Source organism: Musca autumnalis, unplaced genomic scaffold, assembly GCF_047663935.1.
Source record: "Musca autumnalis isolate F117 unplaced genomic scaffold, ASM4766393v1 scaffold_1, whole genome shotgun sequence".
NCBI classification, from domain to species: Eukaryota; Metazoa; Arthropoda; class Insecta; order Diptera; family Muscidae; genus Musca; species Musca autumnalis.
Genome location: NW_027411644.1, coordinates 288,616,497 through 288,635,195, shown reverse-complemented (window position 1 = coordinate 288,635,195; position 18,699 = coordinate 288,616,497). Strand labels below are relative to the sequence as shown.

The 18,699-nt window shown below is 41.4% G+C and overlaps 1 protein-coding gene across 25 annotated transcripts in view; it reads right to left on the bottom strand.

Moving 5' to 3' along the window:
- Window positions 1–18,699, bottom strand: part of twin (CCR4-NOT transcription complex subunit 6-like twin) — a 325,240-nt gene that overhangs the window by 300,700 nt on the left and 5,841 nt on the right. For 7 of the 25 annotated variants that reach the window (XM_073961555.1, XM_073961551.1, XM_073961550.1 and 4 more), the window contains exons 2-4: window positions 16,036–16,089; window positions 368–496; window positions 109–295 (exon numbers count right to left, since the gene is read on the bottom strand). In XM_073961555.1, the coding sequence (XP_073817656.1) occupies window positions 109–295; window positions 368–496; window positions 16,036–16,045 (326 nt within the window). In that variant the 5' untranslated portion in view covers window positions 16,046–16,089. Of the gene's footprint in view, window positions 1–108; window positions 296–367; window positions 497–6,381; window positions 6,414–16,035; window positions 16,090–18,699 lie in introns of all 25 variants that reach the window. The other 18 variants (XM_073961567.1, XM_073961568.1, XM_073961569.1 and 15 more) reach the window with 4 other exon arrangements.

Here is an 18,699-nt window from a genome sequence, read left to right as displayed (position 1 = left end):
GAAAACTAACTGACAAATTGGAAAATTCTACCTTTAAATCATTCATTCGTCATGGCAATCAATTGCAAGTCGAATGCTTCTATATCCTTACATAGATTTTCAACTTACCTCAATTGAATTAATTCACCCAATTCTGCAGGTAAGCTACGCAGTTTATTACTTGATACGTCCAATGTGCGTAAATTTACCAATAGACCAATGTCGGCGGGTAAACGTAATAAATGATTATCATTTAAATATAATGCGGTTAAGTGTTCAAATTCCCACAGAGAAGGGCTGATGTTACGTACGCAACCTGCAAATCAAACACAAAAACAAAATTAAATCTTTCAATCATGTACCCAAAAATTAAATCAATTATACCAACCTGTAATTTCAATGCCTGTCCAATTGGATTTTTTGCCAGCAGCCACATCTTCAGGTGACATAAAGATCTGTTGTCTACGATTTGCACTTTCATATTTGTCCTTGTTACGAGACATTTTATATAGGTTGCCTAATATAAAAGAGGAGGAGAAGGAGTAAAATATTAGATTAAAGAAGATGTGAAAATCAATTGGTAAAAAAAATAATTATGACCAGGTACATAAATAAAAAGATGATTCGAAATGTTGTGCTACACAATGAAATGCAAAGCGGTTTGAGAGCGTATCTTTTTAATAATAAAAAATTAATGAAATTACATAGCTTGCATGTTGATTACACTTAACGTATTTGAAGCTTTTATTAGCTGACTTGCAACATAGTTTGTTATGCACCTTGTTCTTTTTAGTCAAAGAATTGATTTAGCGGTTAGCAAAAATACATATTGGAGAAAAATACACTGTGCAAAATGAGCATGTGGGGGGTAGTCAGCAGGCGCATTCACATAGAAATATTAACTGCTTTTTTTACACGGAGAAAATGATTTTTGAGTGATTTAAATGATTTTTAATGGATGTGCAGCAGAAGCTTATATGTACTTTGTATGTATTTGTGCAATAATGCAAGCTATACAATACCGTATATCCTGGGTTATTAAGTTTAAACCTGTGTGAAAAGGTATGTCGTTTTATTCATATCATGTTCTTGGCACATCCTCGGCACAATTATTTCCATGAAATTTGGGGTTAATATGGCCTTATATTATTACGAAGCAGAGTGACTCAGTTTTAGTTAAACTTGCCTACCCATCTTATTAAGTTCCCAGCCACCAAATAAAGGTAAGGAATTTTAGTAAGGTGACTTCGGCTTCACAGAGAACCCAACATGTGCAAAAAAAAACTTCTTAATAGAATTGCAACTGTGTTCAAATGTTCAAACTACGTTAAATCGGAAATCACCGTTATATTTGAGCTATACCAACACGTTCACCGTTAGGTTTTTAAACTTAAACTAGCTTTTGAAGAAATATTAGGATGTACAAAATTATTGCTGAGCAGTAGAAAGACAGAATAAAGAACTGGGCTAAAGTTTTGGTTTAGAAGGAAGTGGAAAAAATCATTTTCTGTTCATGTGGAAAATGTTTTTTTTTTCAACTTCGGAATAAAAGAAGCCTATCAGTCGACATACAATAAACAGACTGTTAATCTAAACATACTTGGGGTGCAAAACCATTATTTCGATCGACATTTTTGATCGGGGTACATAATCTGAATAAAAAGTAATAGGGAATAGGAACCGCCTGCATCATTCACGATCTAATAGCTTCTGGTTGAATAATAACAAATTTTCCAATTTAAGCGGGATTTTATACTTCATATTTCTAAAAATTTTATATGAACAGTTTCCACTTGCCATAGTGGACACAGAAGGTAGCTTAATGTTTACTCTTTTCCATAAAGAAAGTTTTCTGGACATACTCGAAACATAAAACTGAAGTTTTGAAAGGGCGCAAAAACAGGGTTGTCCGTGACATCATCTACTCTTGTGGAGTTATCACTGAAATATCATGTTGTTGCAACGGAAATATGTTCGACCGTGTAATATTTCAGATAACAGGTTCCGATTAATCTATATCCAGACTCAAAAATTCTGCAACTTGGACTGGTTGCATCCATAAAGAATCAGAAGACAGGAAGTCGTGGAGTTAGCTGGGCAGCTAAACAAATGCCGCGAGTCGTGTGGTCACAACAATCCACATGCCAGGCATGAGTTAGGTATCGTGGCATCAATTCTGGCCCAATACGATTTCAGGCGGCTGCATTGTCCGTATCTTAGCTTGACTAAAACCACTCGTGTTTGCCTTGGCAGCTACGATGAATGGGGGTTGGTCCCCAAGTACTGCCTGCGCGACTGTGTTAGTGTCAATGCTATACAAGCTTGCGCGATAGGCTCGTTGATCTAGAGGTTGCCGTTTATACCTTTACACCTCTCTCTCTAGATCATGAAGATCTCTCCTGATGTGACCTAGATGCTCACTGCAATAACATCCAACAGGTACTGCATTGACAACATCCTGACGTGTTGATGCACCGTTAAAACCTTCGTCTCCTCATGAGGAGCACCCTGTTGCAGTACTCAGGGCAGCATTCTGGCAAGTTTAAATATTTTGCCGTTGTCGCCGTATGCTTTAAAAGAGGTCAACAAGGTTTTTTGCCAGTACTTCATCAAGTGCTGCCGGCCAGCGACTTGGGAACTTTGTTCGCACTCCTGATCTTATCGAAAAATAACTGTTGTTGTTGTAACAGTGTTTATTATTGTATGTGTGTGTGTTCGTTCTTCTGCTCAATCTGGTTCTGGGTTTATCTCCAGTTCCAGGAAAATTGCTGCTTCGATGGGATACAAGCAAAAATTCACTGGGGGTGCAGTGTGTTGTGCGGGCCCAAGCCGCATGCTGGGCAGATGTTTTGTACGGTGCTATCGATATTTGCCCTTTAAGAATTTGGGCGACGGCAATATCCCGAGCGCAGTTGAGCCAAAACTAATCTGGTTTGTCGTGGCAGCTGACGCTCACCTGCGATAGATGGGGGATGTACTCCGTGGACTTCATTCACACTATATTTTCTTATGGCCTTATATTCACATTCTAGAGAAATAGGTCCAATCCTCTAGAACGTGAATATCCTCTTGATTTACCTGAGTGTGTCGGGCCTATCCACAAGATGGTGATTTGGATGGCTCTCACGGTAACACCCAAGCCAGTTTGTGGCCAGAATTTTGCTACCATCGGCCATGACATTTAACTCTCTTCTCACCTCCGTGCCGTCCATGTGGCGAACAGAGTGGTCGTAGATTTAGTGACGGATATTTGCATATAAGAGTTGAGCCTTTCACAAATGACATCATGGTAGGTACCTGATGCCAAGATCGTACAATCATCCGCATACGTTACGATCTCAATGACGTCTGGAGTGGCGGAATACGGAAGAGCTAGAGGTTAAACAGTCCGGGAGATTTCTTGTTCCAGAATTCCACGTACGACAGGCGTCAACACATATCATTGACTATCCAACGTTTCAAACTTGACTGAAGTCCTCAAACAGTGTACAGTGCTTGACAGTATCAAAGTCCTCGACTATTATGTGTTTAAATGGCGTGCAGCGCTGTGCAGCTTACGGGACCCATGCTGCAAGCCTCAAGAGTCTCTGCTACGGGCGACAAAAGCGAAATCGGTCAGTATGATTCACCTTTGCTGTCATAATTGCTTGGCTGTTCATTTTCCGGTTGATAGGACAGCTTAAAAATTTTCGTGAGATACTCAACTCCCGGATCATGCATCTATTTCAGCATTACCTTAGAGATTTCATCACGTCCCAACGCTTTAGATGATTTAGCGTTCCCGTTGACATTAGCAAAATCATCCATTGTAAATTGTGGTGATTCATCCTCGACAGGAAGATATCTAATGCGACGTAGTACTCTTCTCTTCGGCCCGTTACACTCGGGGTGCTCGGCAAGCTGTCGATTGAAATAACTTGCACACCTCTTCGGGTCAGACAGTGTAACGTCACCAAACGTGAGTGAGGACCTATCTTCCTTCCTTCCAGGGTTCGAGAGTTACTTAACCGTCGCCCACAATTCACTTATTGCGGCTCCAAGGTTGCAACTCTTCAAATGATTTAACCAATTGTTCCACCAACCAACCTATTAACTTTCAGTGTCAGCTACCTGACTCTGGGGTGACAGGGGTTGGATCGACGAAACTCATCACACTCATTTGCTAATCCCATCGCTTCTCCCGGGAAGTTTGGTCTCATTTCGGGTAATCGATCAGCAGGTATATGGCGAGCGGCTGCAGCTGTGGTGATGTCTCGGAACGTCCGTTTTACTACCCGAACATAATAATGGTAGGGCAGATCTGTGCAGCGGTGATTAGAGAACTCTTTGAAACTCGGCTTATCAGCTTTCCCATGATTGACGAAAGTACGGCGTTCAGAGGTGATGAAATCGGGCGGTCAGCTGATGGAGACAATTATGGGGAGATGGATAGATATAAGAGAAACGACTGGTTGTCAGTTAACGTCTTTTGTCAGACCAGGTGACAGGATGGCTACGTCTGGCGAACTGTAACACTCTCCTCTAATTCTGGTAGGGGCGTCCTCATTGACCGTGCAAAACATAGAGATATCAATGTGTTCAGCCAGCACTATACCCCTCCTCTGGCCGTTTCCGAGGACCGAATTCACAACTCATGATGTGCATTAAAGTCCACTAAGACCAGATGGTTATGACCTACCAAAAACGGTCTCCCTGTAGCTGTATCACCTATTTATCGGTGGGATATATACGTTCAGCAACTCTAACTCGGCAGTTTCACACCTGACTGCTACGTACGGATCATTAGAGTCAGGCTCAAGCGAGATAGGTATGTATTGAGCAGACTGGTGCAATAGGAAAGCTAATCCGCCACCTCCACTTCTGATGCGATCCTGCCTCAGTATGTTGTAACCATCAAAACGCTGTAAGCTGCAGTTGTTGTTGAGCTTGGTTTCCTGCACCGCCGCGACCTTGATCTTCTTCGGATTCATGAAGTCCACTATTTCCTCGATCTTACCTCGGAGTCCATTGTAATTAAATTGCAAAAATAATGAATTTTCTGGGATTGGAACAACAACGCCTGGTGTTAATAGCTGCGTGTGCGGTTGCTGTTGGGGGAACTGCGGGGAAGTTTCGTAATCTGACAATGACGATTGTATATGGGCGAAGATGCGGATGTGAGAAACCAAGCACATTTATATTGCTCCTGGGATTTCCTTCGTCCCGGCACTGACCAAAAGAATCCGGAGCAGGCATTTCGGAATATGCACATACAACATATGTACACTAGAGTGGTTTTAAAAAATCGATGTCTAATTTTTTTATGCGGCACCCCCCTAAAGTGTTTAGTTTTGTTAGATTTTAAGATTGTCAAAGTTTGCGCACAACCCCAGTGGCACTTGTTAACATATTCCGATTGTGTTCAAACTTTGGCAATCATAAAATCTGACAAAACTAAACACATTAGAGGTGTGCCGGGTAAAAATATCCGACATCGATTATCCCTTTGAGTTAAAACCAGTCTAACGTACACTGAGGTGGCAGTAGCTGGCCGGAACACTGAAGTTGTGTGGTTCCGGGTCAATTCGATACGAGAGAACCCGCTGCCGTGGGATTGAAAGCTGCAGTTATTGTTGAGCTTGGATACCTGCACCGCCGCCACTCATAAACTCCACAATTTACTTTATATTACCTCGGATTGGAACAACTATGGCTGGTGTTAAGTGCGTTCGTGCTTAAATCTGCATAATATGTGAAGAAATACAGACACTGCAGCATCTCTACTTTGCAGGTGATCTTTGTTGAGACAAATGTGTCCTAATTCCCTTCAGTATTTGCACATCTCTTTTTTCAGCACCATATGCAGAATAATTCTCTTCTTCTCCACATGCAACTTTATTCTTCACAATACACAAGAGTGGGGTGGCAGCTTTAAAGAATTTTCTGACAGCAGACAGCATGATTTCTATATCGAACTTGGGGCAATCACCTCTAATTTTACAAAGAAAAAGTGGAACTACTAAAATGTTAAAAATATGTAGAAAACGTTGACAAATTTTATATGTATTTTTTTATATGTATTATTTGGACATATTTGGCCGTTTTGTTGTTATCAAAGTATTCGATAAAATTGTACCATCATTCTAAACCGTTTTGCATTTCAATGGCACGTAATTATCGTTTTAAATAAATAAAAAGCGAATTAAGTTTCGATTATTACATATCAAAAGAAAATAATAAAAATATAACAATAATAAAAACAATGTTTAAAAAAGGCATATTAAAGAGCTTTCAAAGGTTTGAAATAAGAAGAAAGAAAATAAAACTGAATACTGCAATTATTTTACATATTCATATAAATACATATTATAGTTGTTTGGTACAGATATATAGAATTGATATTGATTTGTAATAAATTATAACCTTTCATAATAACCGCCTGATGATAAGCGTCTCTGCAAAGAATATTAATAAAGTATTGGTTGATTGATTAATATTTTTTTAATTGGGAATAACAAATATTTGTTTGTTGTTCGGATGATTGTTTGGTTGGTTGATTGGTGAGAGATTGGTTTGTAGTAGTACAAAATAGAATGTATTGCAGCTAGTCCTTGTTTTATGTGGTAATTGTTGTTGTTAAATGGTTCTTTGGTTTCTTGTTCGGTTCGTCTGTTTTTTTGGTTCGTTTTCAAGCTTTGTTTTATTTATTTGTCAAAATTAAAGCGCGGGAATGTTGTTGAAATAAAGAAATTATGCTTGTGTTAGATGGTGTGATGATGATGATGATTATGGTAATGATGATACTGTTGATGGTGATTGTAGTGATATTATTGGTGATGATTGATTCCTTTGTTGATTGTGTGTGTATGAAGATAACTGGGAAAAGTAAAATAAAACAAGGAAGGGACTTTATAATAGAAAATAATTTAAAAAATCTAATATAATAATTCAAATTTAGAAAGATAGGGAGTTTTGTTTATAAACAATTAATAAAAGGGAAGAAATAAACTACATTTGTAAGAAGAGAGATAGTGAGAAAAAAGTTTCCGAAAGTAACTTTTTACTACAAAACTACTAAATAAATACTCTACTTAAAAACAAAAATATATACATTTTTGTGAAATGACAAGCCAAATAAGTGAAAAAGAAATTAGATAACAGATTGTCCATAGGTTCTAACGACAGAAATATACCCTCAGTCTATGAAATAAAAAAGAAAAATTGTTATAAAGTAGGACAAAACGTGGGTTGGGCGAACAAAATGTACCTCTGCCTAAATCTATAAAAAATATTCTCTTAGAATTTCATAGAATTTATGTGGAAGTACCGGAACAGTGCATACAGAATGATAAAAAGGGTTTCTCCAGGTAAAAACGTTTACCTGCTTACGAAAGAATGCAATGACTATCTAACGTCTTAGCATCTTATGAGTCTTTTGACTTTTCAAATTTTGAATGGAATATCCAATACCAGGTCACCTTTGAGACCCTTAAGAATAATGGGTTAAAGGGTATGTATATTCATAAATGGGACAAGGGAGACTTCTCTCATATCAATAATTGCACCCCGATTCATATTAGCTCAATGATATGAGTCCTAAGACAATATTTTTGGATAAGTGTTACTCGTAGCAAACCATAAAAGGGACAGATGGAGGAAACACTTGGAAGAATCCGACTTGGGCACCATAAGACTATGGTCTAGGATAAAAAACCTCTCCAATCCAAGGAGAAACGACAAAATAGCAGTTAGTTTTGATAGCAAAACTCCCAAAAGCCATGGGAAAACCTCCTCCTCCTTTTGTCGTCAATTCGTAGAACACCCCACAGACAGAAATAACACGCGCAGGAAGTTGAAACGTCACTTCCCGCCATTAAAGCCACACACGCCACCCATCCAAATAACCGAAAAAGATGTTGCAAACCCCATCAAAACTGCTAAAAGCTCGACGGCCATCGGTCCGGACGTTCTGGCCACCACAACGCTAAAGCACATCGGTCCCAAAGGCATTTTCTTCCTAGCCCACTCCTTCAATATCTGCATAAACTCCCTTTAGATACCAGATATGTGGAAAATAGGCAAAATTATCCCCATCTAAACCTGGGAAGCCCTCACACTTAGGATCGTCCATCATCTGTGAGGATGAGGAGGAGTTGGAGACGATCGAGCACCGCTTGTGTCGTTGTCCAGCCCTAGCTCGTAGACGTAGGTTAGTAGGTGTTCACTTCCCACCGTGTCTAACTTTCTACTCGACTATGGAACCTGCTGTGATCTACAACATCATCAAAAATCTGAAGTGGCTGGGACAGCGCAACCTGAACGCGTAAATGATGTTTCTATTATTCTGCCTACTATCAAAATAAAACGTTTTTCCTTCTCTAAAACTATTCCTCCCCTCTTAAACTTTCTTGTAATTTATTTGTTTTTTACTTTTAAATAACTTCCTCTTTTTATTTCTTCCCTCTCTCCTCTCTTTCCCACCTCCTGTTTTCTTTACAGCATTTCCCTCTTTTTTCTACTGGATGATCACAATGGACCGGAAGGTCTCCGAGTGACGCAGTCACAAGTTAGTGGCTGCACATCTCCAAACCTAACCTAACCTAAGACCGTCATACAGGCCAATCACCCTGCTATCTCCGGTGATAAAAATCCTGGAAGCCATACTTCTCCCAAGTTACTCCCACACCTCCAACTCGCGGAGCACCAACATCTTTTCCGTGCGGGAAGCAGCACGACCACAGCCCTCTGCGAAATAACAGCAGCCATAGCTGAGACGCTCTGCCACTCCACACTCCTGAATGATATCAAAGAGACAACTCTCCCAAATTCGTTCAAGAGATGGATGGCAAACTACTTGGCCGGATGACAGTCCTACGTCTACTAAATGAGTATCTCCCTCTCCTTTCAAACTTCTTCGAAAGTCGATATCTAAAACTTTCAGCTCCCAAATCCTCCGTTACGTTGTTCACAACCTGGACAAAAGAGGTAAATACAACAATAAAAATAAATATCAACGGCAGTACCATACCTACTGTCAAATACCCCAAAATCTTGGGAGTTACCTTCGACAATACTTTCCAGTTCAGTAAACACTCAGAACTAACGGCAAAAAAGGTAGGTGGCCGAAACAAAATCCTCAAAGCCTTAGCTGGAAGCACATGGGGTAAAGAAAAAGAAACCTTTGTAACAACCCCAGCCTGGACCCCCAATATTAGTGACACTCTGTGAGATAACCTCCAAATAACACAAAACACTGCCCTCAGACTGGCAACGGGATGTCACTCTAAAACGCCCGAAGACCATCTGCATCATGAATGCCAGATGCTGAATGTCAAAAGACATTCAAAACTCCTCACAAAACAACACCAACTGAAGTGTCTCTCCCCAAACCACCCAACTCACCTCACATTAATAAATCCCCCCTCAGAAAGGGGACACACCAATCAGGTGGGACTTCAGGAGGGACAGGCGCACCCTTCCCCCACGGAACACACCCAATGAGGGTGTACACAAATGTTGTACAAGAAGCTATAGATGCATACACCTATAGTGTCCTCCTCCAATCAGCGAAGAGGAAACTAAGCTACCACGAGAGACCAGATGCATTCTAGCACAGCTCAGGTCTGGACTATCGAGGTACCTAAATAGTTACCTATGCCTCCCAAATCCTGAAATACAAAACGAGTGCGCAGATTGTGGACAGTCTCCGCCCATCACTAGGCATCTTTTCATGTGCCCACAAAAACCCACAACACTGAAACCTGAATCGTTTTGGACACATCCAATCCAAGCAGCAATATTCCTTGGATTGGATGTGGATATGTAAAATGTCTTAGTTTTAACTATACATTTTTCTTTCTTTCTCGTTATTTTCTTTCTTCCCTCGAACATACATACGCGGAAAACCTGCAGGGGCTACAACAACAACAACTGCAGCTTACAGCGTTGTGGTGGTTACAACGTACTGAGGAAGGATCGCACCAAAAGTGGGGGTAGGGGATTAGATTTCATATTGCACCAGTCTGTTCAATACAGACCTATCTCCCTTGGACCGGAACCTAATGATCCGTAACTGGAATGTATGGTGTATAACTGCCAAGGTAGAGTTGCTGAACGTATACATCCCGTCGGTAAATAACTGTATTTCAGGTTACAAGCCAACCTTTGGACCTCTTTTGGTAGGTCATAACGATCTGGTCTTGGTGGACTTTAATGCATATCATGATTTGTGGCATTCGGTTCTCTGAAACGACCAGAGGGGTACAGCGTTGGCTGAGCAGATTGATAGCTCTACGTTTTGCACGGTCAATGAGGACGCCTCTACCAGAATTAGAGGAGAGTGTCACAGTTCGCCAGACATAACCGTCGTTTCACCTGGTCTGACAAATGACGTTGCCTGGCAGCCCGTCATTTCTCTTGGATCACACCATCCCCCATAGTTGTCTCCATAAGCAGACCATCCGATTTCATCACCCCTGAACTCCGCACTTTCATCAATCATGGGAAAAATAATTGGCCTAGTTTTAGAGAGTTCACTAATCACCGCTTCAGAGATCTACCCAACCCTTCTAATGTTCGGGTAGCAGAAAGAACGTTCCGATACATCAGCACTGCTGCAACAGCTCGCTATATACCTACTGGTCGAATACCCGAAGTGAGACCTAACTACCCAGCAGAGGCGGCGAGATTAGCAAATGAACGTGATGAGCTTTGTTGAGCCACCCCCAATGATCGCAGATTCTGGGAGCTGACACTGGAAGTTAAGAGGTTGGTCGGTGAGCATAAACGGAACAAGCGGTTAAATGAGTGAAGAGTTGCAACATTGGAGCCGGTAGGAACTGCGCGCAACGGTTAATTCACTCTCGAACACTGGAAGAAGGAAGATAGGACTTCAGTCACATTGGGCGACGTTACGCTAATCCAAAGAGGTGCGCAACTTATTTTAATCGAAAGATCGTCGATAACCCCCGCGAGTGACAGAGCGAAGAGAAGAGTACTACGTCGGTTTGGATCTCTTCCTGCCGAGGATGAACCACAATTTTTTACCACGGATGATGTTGCGAATGCCATCAGGATAGCTAAATCATCCAAGGAATCTCCATGGTGATGCTGAAGCAGCTGGATGAGCCGAGAGTGGAATATCTTACCTCATTGTTCCCGAAGTCTGGAAAATGGGCAGGGGGTCCCGCTACTGAAGACAGGCAAGGGTACCAGCAAAAGTGAATCGTACAGGCCTATTTCGCTTTTGTCGCCCGTAGCAAAGACACAGTTAGGCACTCCACGCTGTTTGAGGACATTGAGCAGACAACCCTCCGGCCAAGCTTGAAACGTTGAATAGTCAATTATATGTGTGTACGCCAGTCGTACGTGGAATTCAGGAACAAGAAGTCCAAACCCCGTAGAGTGAAACAGGAAGTTCCCTATGGTGGGGTGATATCTCCGGAACCTCTACCTCTCCTGTATTCCGTCCCCTCCAGACGGCATCGAGATCGTTACGATTCTGGCGTCAGGTACCTTCCCTGATGACATCTGTGAGAGACTGTTCTCCTATTTAACCGATCTTACCACCTTTTTCCACGCGAGGAATATGACCACATATAACGCGATAGGTAGGTCTGTGGTAAGCTATGCGGCTCCAGTTTGGTCCCCGGGGTTATGTGATACGAATTGTAAAAAGATTCAAACCTGTCAGAGTGCCGCTCTGAGAACAGCAACAGGGTGCCTCCTCAAGTCTTCATTGGACCGATCATCTACATGAGGACGCAAAGATTCTTTCAATACAGCAACACAATGGGATGTTTTCGTTGCAGTACTTGCTTGGGTGTTACCGTGAGAGCCATCCCAATCACCATCTGGTGGGTAGGCCCGACACATTCAGGCACATCAGGAATGATTTCCACGTTCTAGAGGGACCGATACAGGAGAGAACCCCTAGATCAACAGACATATGAAGCAGGTTTAAATAACATACACACAGAGTACATCCCCATCTATCGCAGATGAGGAGCGTCAGCTGCCACGACAAACCAGAGTAGTTTTGGCTCAGCTACGCTCGGGATAAATTCTTATTGGGCGGAAATCGATCGCGCCGTGCAAGACATCTGTCCAGTATGCGGCATGGGCCCGCACGACACAAAGCACCTTTTTAACTGCCCCGCCAAACCTTTTCATCTAACTCCAGTGGATCTGTGGCTACATCCATCGACGCAGCCTCTGTCGTAGAACTGGATATAGACCCAGAGCCAGATTGAACAGAAGAACGAACATACAAACATAATAAACACTGTTACAGCAACAACGACACATAACGCTATAGGTCGGTTTGTTGTAAGCTATGCGGCAACAGTAGGGTCCGTGATATACATATAAGTGAAATGCGATGGAACACGCAAAAGAGTATCAGTCGGCTTTGCCGACAAAGATATACCCTCATCATGCGTGACATTTGAACTTGCCGAACATAGTCCATTATGGAAGTGAATCTTATTTTGGGAGTAATATCATTTCGATAGATATCGCGCCCTCTGGTCAATTCAGTGGGCCTTCGTATATCTTTTGAACCAGTATACCAGGAAGCATGGACTTGTCCACGAAAAACATAATATCGCTTTAAACAGGACCACAACGAACAGCATTGGTATACATTTCCGAAGGATCTTCAAACAGATCCTAAACTGCACTTAGACACAAATGTTGAACTTTTTTGCGGGAGGTACCGTATGGAGAGGACCGATATGGGCCATTTTAGAAATTAAACTAAATTTGGATAAAATATTAAAAGATCCAAAGTCGCGCCAATTCGGACTGAAACTAAGTTTGGACAAAATATGACGAAGACCAAATTTTGGACCAAATCGGTTGATCAGTTCGAGAGTTATAGTGCTCTCCAGCCACTACATATGGTGCCATAGGAATTGTTTACACATTTCGGACTGTTTTATCAAAAAGTATGGACTTGCCCCTGAAAAAACTATTACCGTCGTAATTGAGGCAGCGATTGGAAGTTGCTTCAACAAAAATCAAACTGATTCGAGAGCAGGTCTTAAAGTGAATTTATCCGAAATTTTGTGTGGGAGGTACATGAAGGAGTGGACAAATATAGTCCATATTTGAACCTGATTTATATCTGGTAGATATATTAGGATGTGTAAAGTATTGATCAAATCGGTCACTAACATCAAAGTTATCGTGCACACAATTTTTCCGAACATTTTCGAATTTTTGTGGGGGAGGTAACTGAAGGAGTGGACCGGTATGGTATATCTTCGAACTTATACTAAGTTTGAACAAAATATTACGAAAGCTAAAATTTGGACAGGATCGGCAGATCCGTTCGAGAGCTATCTTGCGCTTCAACCACTACAGACGGTCTCATTGGGTTTTTGTGCACCTTTCAGGACATTTTCTCAGGAAGTATGGACTTGCCCCTGATGAAACTTGTACCGTCGTATGGGAGGCAGTGAATACAAGTTGTTACAACAAAAATCGAAGCGATTCGACAGCAGGTCCTAAACTGAACTTATCCGAAAATTTGTGTGGGAGGTACCCGAAGGAGTGGACCAAATCGGTTACTCCCTTCAAGAGTTATCGTGCGCACAAATTTTCCGAACATTTTGGCCGGAATTAGTGGACCGATATAACTCATCAGCCAAATTTTGGACCGAATCGGTTGATCCATTCGAGAGTTATCGTGAGCTCCAGCCAGAAAGTCGGACGGACATGGCTAAATCAACTCCAAATTGTCTGAAACACATTTCGTCCAAACATACTTGGGGTCTAAAACCATTATTTCGATGAGGCACATTTTGTCCGTATGAAAGTGTATATACCCTCGCTAGCATAAATGCTGAGGGCATAAAAATATTGAGACCTGTCAGAATGCCGCCGACATGGGAACTGCAACAGGGTGCCACCTCATGCCTCCAGTGAACCATCTATATGAGGAGACAAGGATTCTTCCAGTACACCCCAACGAAATGGCATGCTTTCGTTTCAGTACTTACTCGGTTGTTACCGTGAGAGAAATCCTAATCACCATATAATGGATAGGTATATTTTCCTTTATCATGGAAAAGTCCTTTAGCAAGGTTTTAGTGTATTCACCAACCTTTTGTTGTTTCGGGTGGCAATGATGCTATCGAATCCTGGAAAAACGAATTATAGGAATTCTATTGTACGCGCAGGTTATATAAGCAAGCAGTTTGTATGCTCCCAATAACGACGGATGAAGTGACAAAAGTTAGCACCATAGTGTTTCGGCAAGCGGCTACCAACCCAGCATCGAACCTATCCTACTACGTAGGTTTATACGCTGCTACAACAACAACGAATGTTAATCGAAAAATCCGTTACCCTTGGACCTGACTGAATTTTAATTGTGATTTTAAAGCAGCTGAATGAATCAGGACTCGGATACTTGCCGTTAGCCACATTCATAGTTTCCGGAGACTGAAAAATTATTAAGATAGTTCCTCTACAGAACGCTAGTAATTGTTAATCAGACACGTTGATCATAGTTTGGCCACATTATTCGCCACATGGTGATCCACGCAGTCCATGTGGGTAAAATCTATCCATACTGCATCTTCTTCTTATTTGGCAAATCCCTTAATCGGATATAAGTGATCATACAATAATTTATAAACATGTAGAAGTAGCACCCTCGTTCGACCGGAGACTGAGGGTCGTGTGTTTTTTTTTTCGTTGTTCATATTGTATGATTTTCAGGGCAGAGTTACTTCAGTTGTTTCCCAAGGCCTTCTAAAGTGTTTATAGTTTTCCGTCTAGTTCCAGCCTCTCCTCCTTCTGTCGTTTTGATTAAAGACAGACGCAGCTGTCTGTGTGTCATATGGTATAGAATGTTTAAAATATGATGGCCCTGACGCGGCATACACAAAAGAGGAAGGCCAAAACATCGATGTGAAACTCAAATGAAGTCAGTCATCTCACAACGTTGCGTAAATTGGTACAACGCAAACAACACAGGCACTTGGAAGTCTTTTTTCCTTTCGGGTTCAATAGCAGAAATTATCCCATCTATGTATGAATGTAATCTACACTCCTATAACCCATCAAAAAGCATTAAGCCCTCCAAAGCAAAATCCTAATGGACCCCAACATATGTATTGCCACAGTGGTCGCCATCTCCCCCATGTCATAAACTAGTAAATATTATAATTAAATGTTGCCCATAACAAATGAGTTGCAAACTATATTTTCTCAGTTTTCATACTTTTGTAGCTTTCTCCATCTAAAAATCCGCTTTACATAGCCGTAACAAAGACGATACAACCTTTTTGACCTCCCTCAAACCAATACGAATTGTGTGGTGGTGGTGGTGACGTTGATTTCTGTCATGACGTCATTACAAAAAGCCAAAGAAAACTTTCCTTGTTTGTCCTTTCGAGTGGTTAACCACAAAACAGAAAGCAATTTTATGAAACCAAAGAAATATATTAACCGCATATGAAAACAAGAACAACAATAACAATGTCGATGTGGTGGTTATGTCGAACTGCTGCTGGTCATCTGTCTGACGACACTATGGTATTCCATTCAATATTTTGGTTCACTCCGAATGAAAATTGACAGAGCCAATGCAAAAAGAACAAAGAAAGGGATAACAAGGACAATGAGAAAGGAATAAATGAATGTGAACGAAAAACAATAGGTTTCAAATAAACTACAAAACATAAACAAAGAAGACGAACAACTTACAAAGCATACACAAAAACAACAACAAGTCAAGGAGTCATTAGTATAACAAACTTGGAACAAATAATACAGCTAGGTACTATGGATGGAAGCAACAATGTGAACTTTTGTACAGAAAAGGATAATGGAAGCAAGGAAGAAAAGAAAATAAAAATAAACAATACGAGAAATGATAATTTAAGCAACAGAAGCAACATCTACTAATCCAAAAGTTGGTAGTTGTGTTTGTATTTACAATTGTTATTAATTTTGATGTTTTTCAGAAGCAGACAGATAAAAGCTGAGCTAAGCAAAAACTAAACTATATCATATTACAAATCTCTATAGTGAGTTATATATAATAAGTGTGTGGGGGCAACAAACCTGGTTGCATTCAGTTGTAGTATCTTTGCCGAGTTTATTATAAAATTGTCTAGTCTGGTGTCAATGAACAAAGAGAAGGTCTTGTTGTAAGTTAATGTTTCAGAAAGTATTCGTTTGTATCGGATCAACAAATTTACGGAGTTGAAGATGAACTGGCCTAAACTTAGTAAAAGAATCTGTACAAATAATTTAGGGTTGATTAAATTCAGAACTAGTAAAAAAGAATCAGTCGACAGAATCAGTCGACAGATTGATAGCTCTACGTTTTGCACGGTCAATGAGAACGCCCTTACCAAAATTACAGGAGAGTTTCATAGTTCGCCAGACACCAGTCACCTTGTCTGACAAATGACGTTGCCTGGCAACCCGTAAGGCATCCAAAGCGTTGGGTCCTGATTGAATCTCCATTTTAATGCTGAAACAGCTGGATGAGCCGGGAGTCGATTATGTCACCAATGTTCTCAACCTGTCGATAGCAACCCAAATCGTTCACGAAATCTGGAAAATGGGTAAAGCCAGGCAAGGATGCCAGAAAAGGTGAATTATACAGACCGATTTCGCATTTGTCTATCGTAGCAAATACCCTTGATGCTTTATTCTTCCCCAACGTCAGAAATAGCTATACATGCATGGGGTCCGTAAGCAGCACAGCACGACAACAGCGCCGCCATCCCCTCACTTATTAGTCGAGAACTCAACCAGAGCAAGCCGTGTGATAGAACAGTGATGGTGGCATTTGACTTATCAAAAGCCTTTGATGCTCACAAGCACTCCCCGCTGCTTAAGGACATTAAGCAGACAACCCTCCAGCCATGTCTGAAACGCTGGATAATCAATAATATGAGTGGAAGCCAGTCGAACGTGGACTTCAGGAGCAAAAAGTCCAACCCCCGTAGAATGAAACAGTGAGTTCCCCAAGATAGGGTCATATCTCAAGAACTGTTTAAACTCTACCTCTCCTGCATTCCACCCCCTCCAGACGTCATCGAGATTGTAACGTATGCGAATGATTGTACGATCGGGGCGTCAGGTACCTTCCCTGAAAGGCTCCTATTTGGCTGATCTTGCCAACTTTTTGCACGCGAGGAATATGCAAATATCCGCCACTAAATCTAAGGCTACTCTGTTCACCACATGGACGGCAGTGGTGAGAACAGAAGTGAATGTCATGGTCGATGGTAGCAGAATTCCGACCACAAACTACTCCAAAATTCTAGGGGTTACATTCGACAGCATGTTCACGTCGTCCGCGCTTGACACAGTTATCTACAAAAAGCTAAGTGGTAGGAACAAAGTTCTCAAGTCCCTACTCGGCAGCACTTGGGGTGCAGATAAAGAAACCTTGTCGACTACATATAACGCCATAGGTGCAACGCGATGGAAAAATATTGAGACCTGTCAGAATAAGTCAGGGACGCGCTTCGTTGCAAAGACAGTATAGTGAGGGCGCCCACTGAGTTGTTTTTGCATTTGCTTCTCTCTCTCACTTACAGTGTGCTTGAATAAAAACAAACGATATACATCAAGTGATTGTTTTCTTCATCAATACACACATACTAAAATAATGATGGAAAATCTTGGGCAACGCTGGAATAGGTGATCTTTATGATCTAGAAAGAGAGGTCCAGCAGGTCCAAGTCGGTTTGAAAAGCTTTCATACGGATGTAGTCGCAAATCCCATAAATATCTATCGTATGAATGCTGTCCTCGGAGAACATACCCCATCTACCACAGCTGAAGAGCGTCAGCTGCCACGACAAACCAGAGTAGTTTTGTCTCTACTACGCTCGGGATGGTGCAGCCGTCTAAATACCTATAAGTCAAGGATCGATGACACCGTGCAAAACATCTAACCAGACACATGCCCGCACTACAAACTGCACCTTTTCAATTACCCTGCCAAACCTACTCAACTAACTCAAGTAGATCCGACCGAATCAACCACAACCCTAAAACTGGAGATAGACCCAGAACCAGATTAAGCTGTAGAATGAACTTACAGACACTGTTACAACAACAACTAGCAAATAAGGGTGATAAGGGTCAGCAGGCTAATAGGCGAGCGCAAGCGAAAAAGCTGGCCAGGTCACCTGAAGCAATGCAACATTGATACTATAATAATAATTGTTCCACAAACAACCCAGATAGGACAAGGGAGACTTCTCCATATCAATGAGTGCACCCGATTTACATTAGCTGAATGATATGGGACCTACTGTTTATCGCCGAGTCCGAGTCCGTGTCTTAAGACACCACTTGTTGTGAAGTTTTACATGGCTGAAATACTCAGGAAATGTGGCCAACATTACAGAGGGAAGGATGATAAAACCCTACTGATAAATTCGAAGATGTGCACGTGTTATTTTAGCCGGCAGTTTATAGAGCACCACGAGAGTGAGTGATGGGCTGAAGAGGAGTGTGCTACACCTCTCAGCTGAAGTCTCAGATGTTGCAGATGTCATCCGAGGCGTTGGGTCAGCATATAATTACATTGGTAATGCTTGAGAAACTTGATGCACCCGAACTTGTGTATTTGACATTTATCGTTAGCAATGCATATTGTAGCAATACATTCTGATCTTTTCAACATCCTGCTGGAGGTCATACGAGACACGAAGGTCAAAAGAAGTGGAACAATATACACGAACAGCCATTTGTTACTTG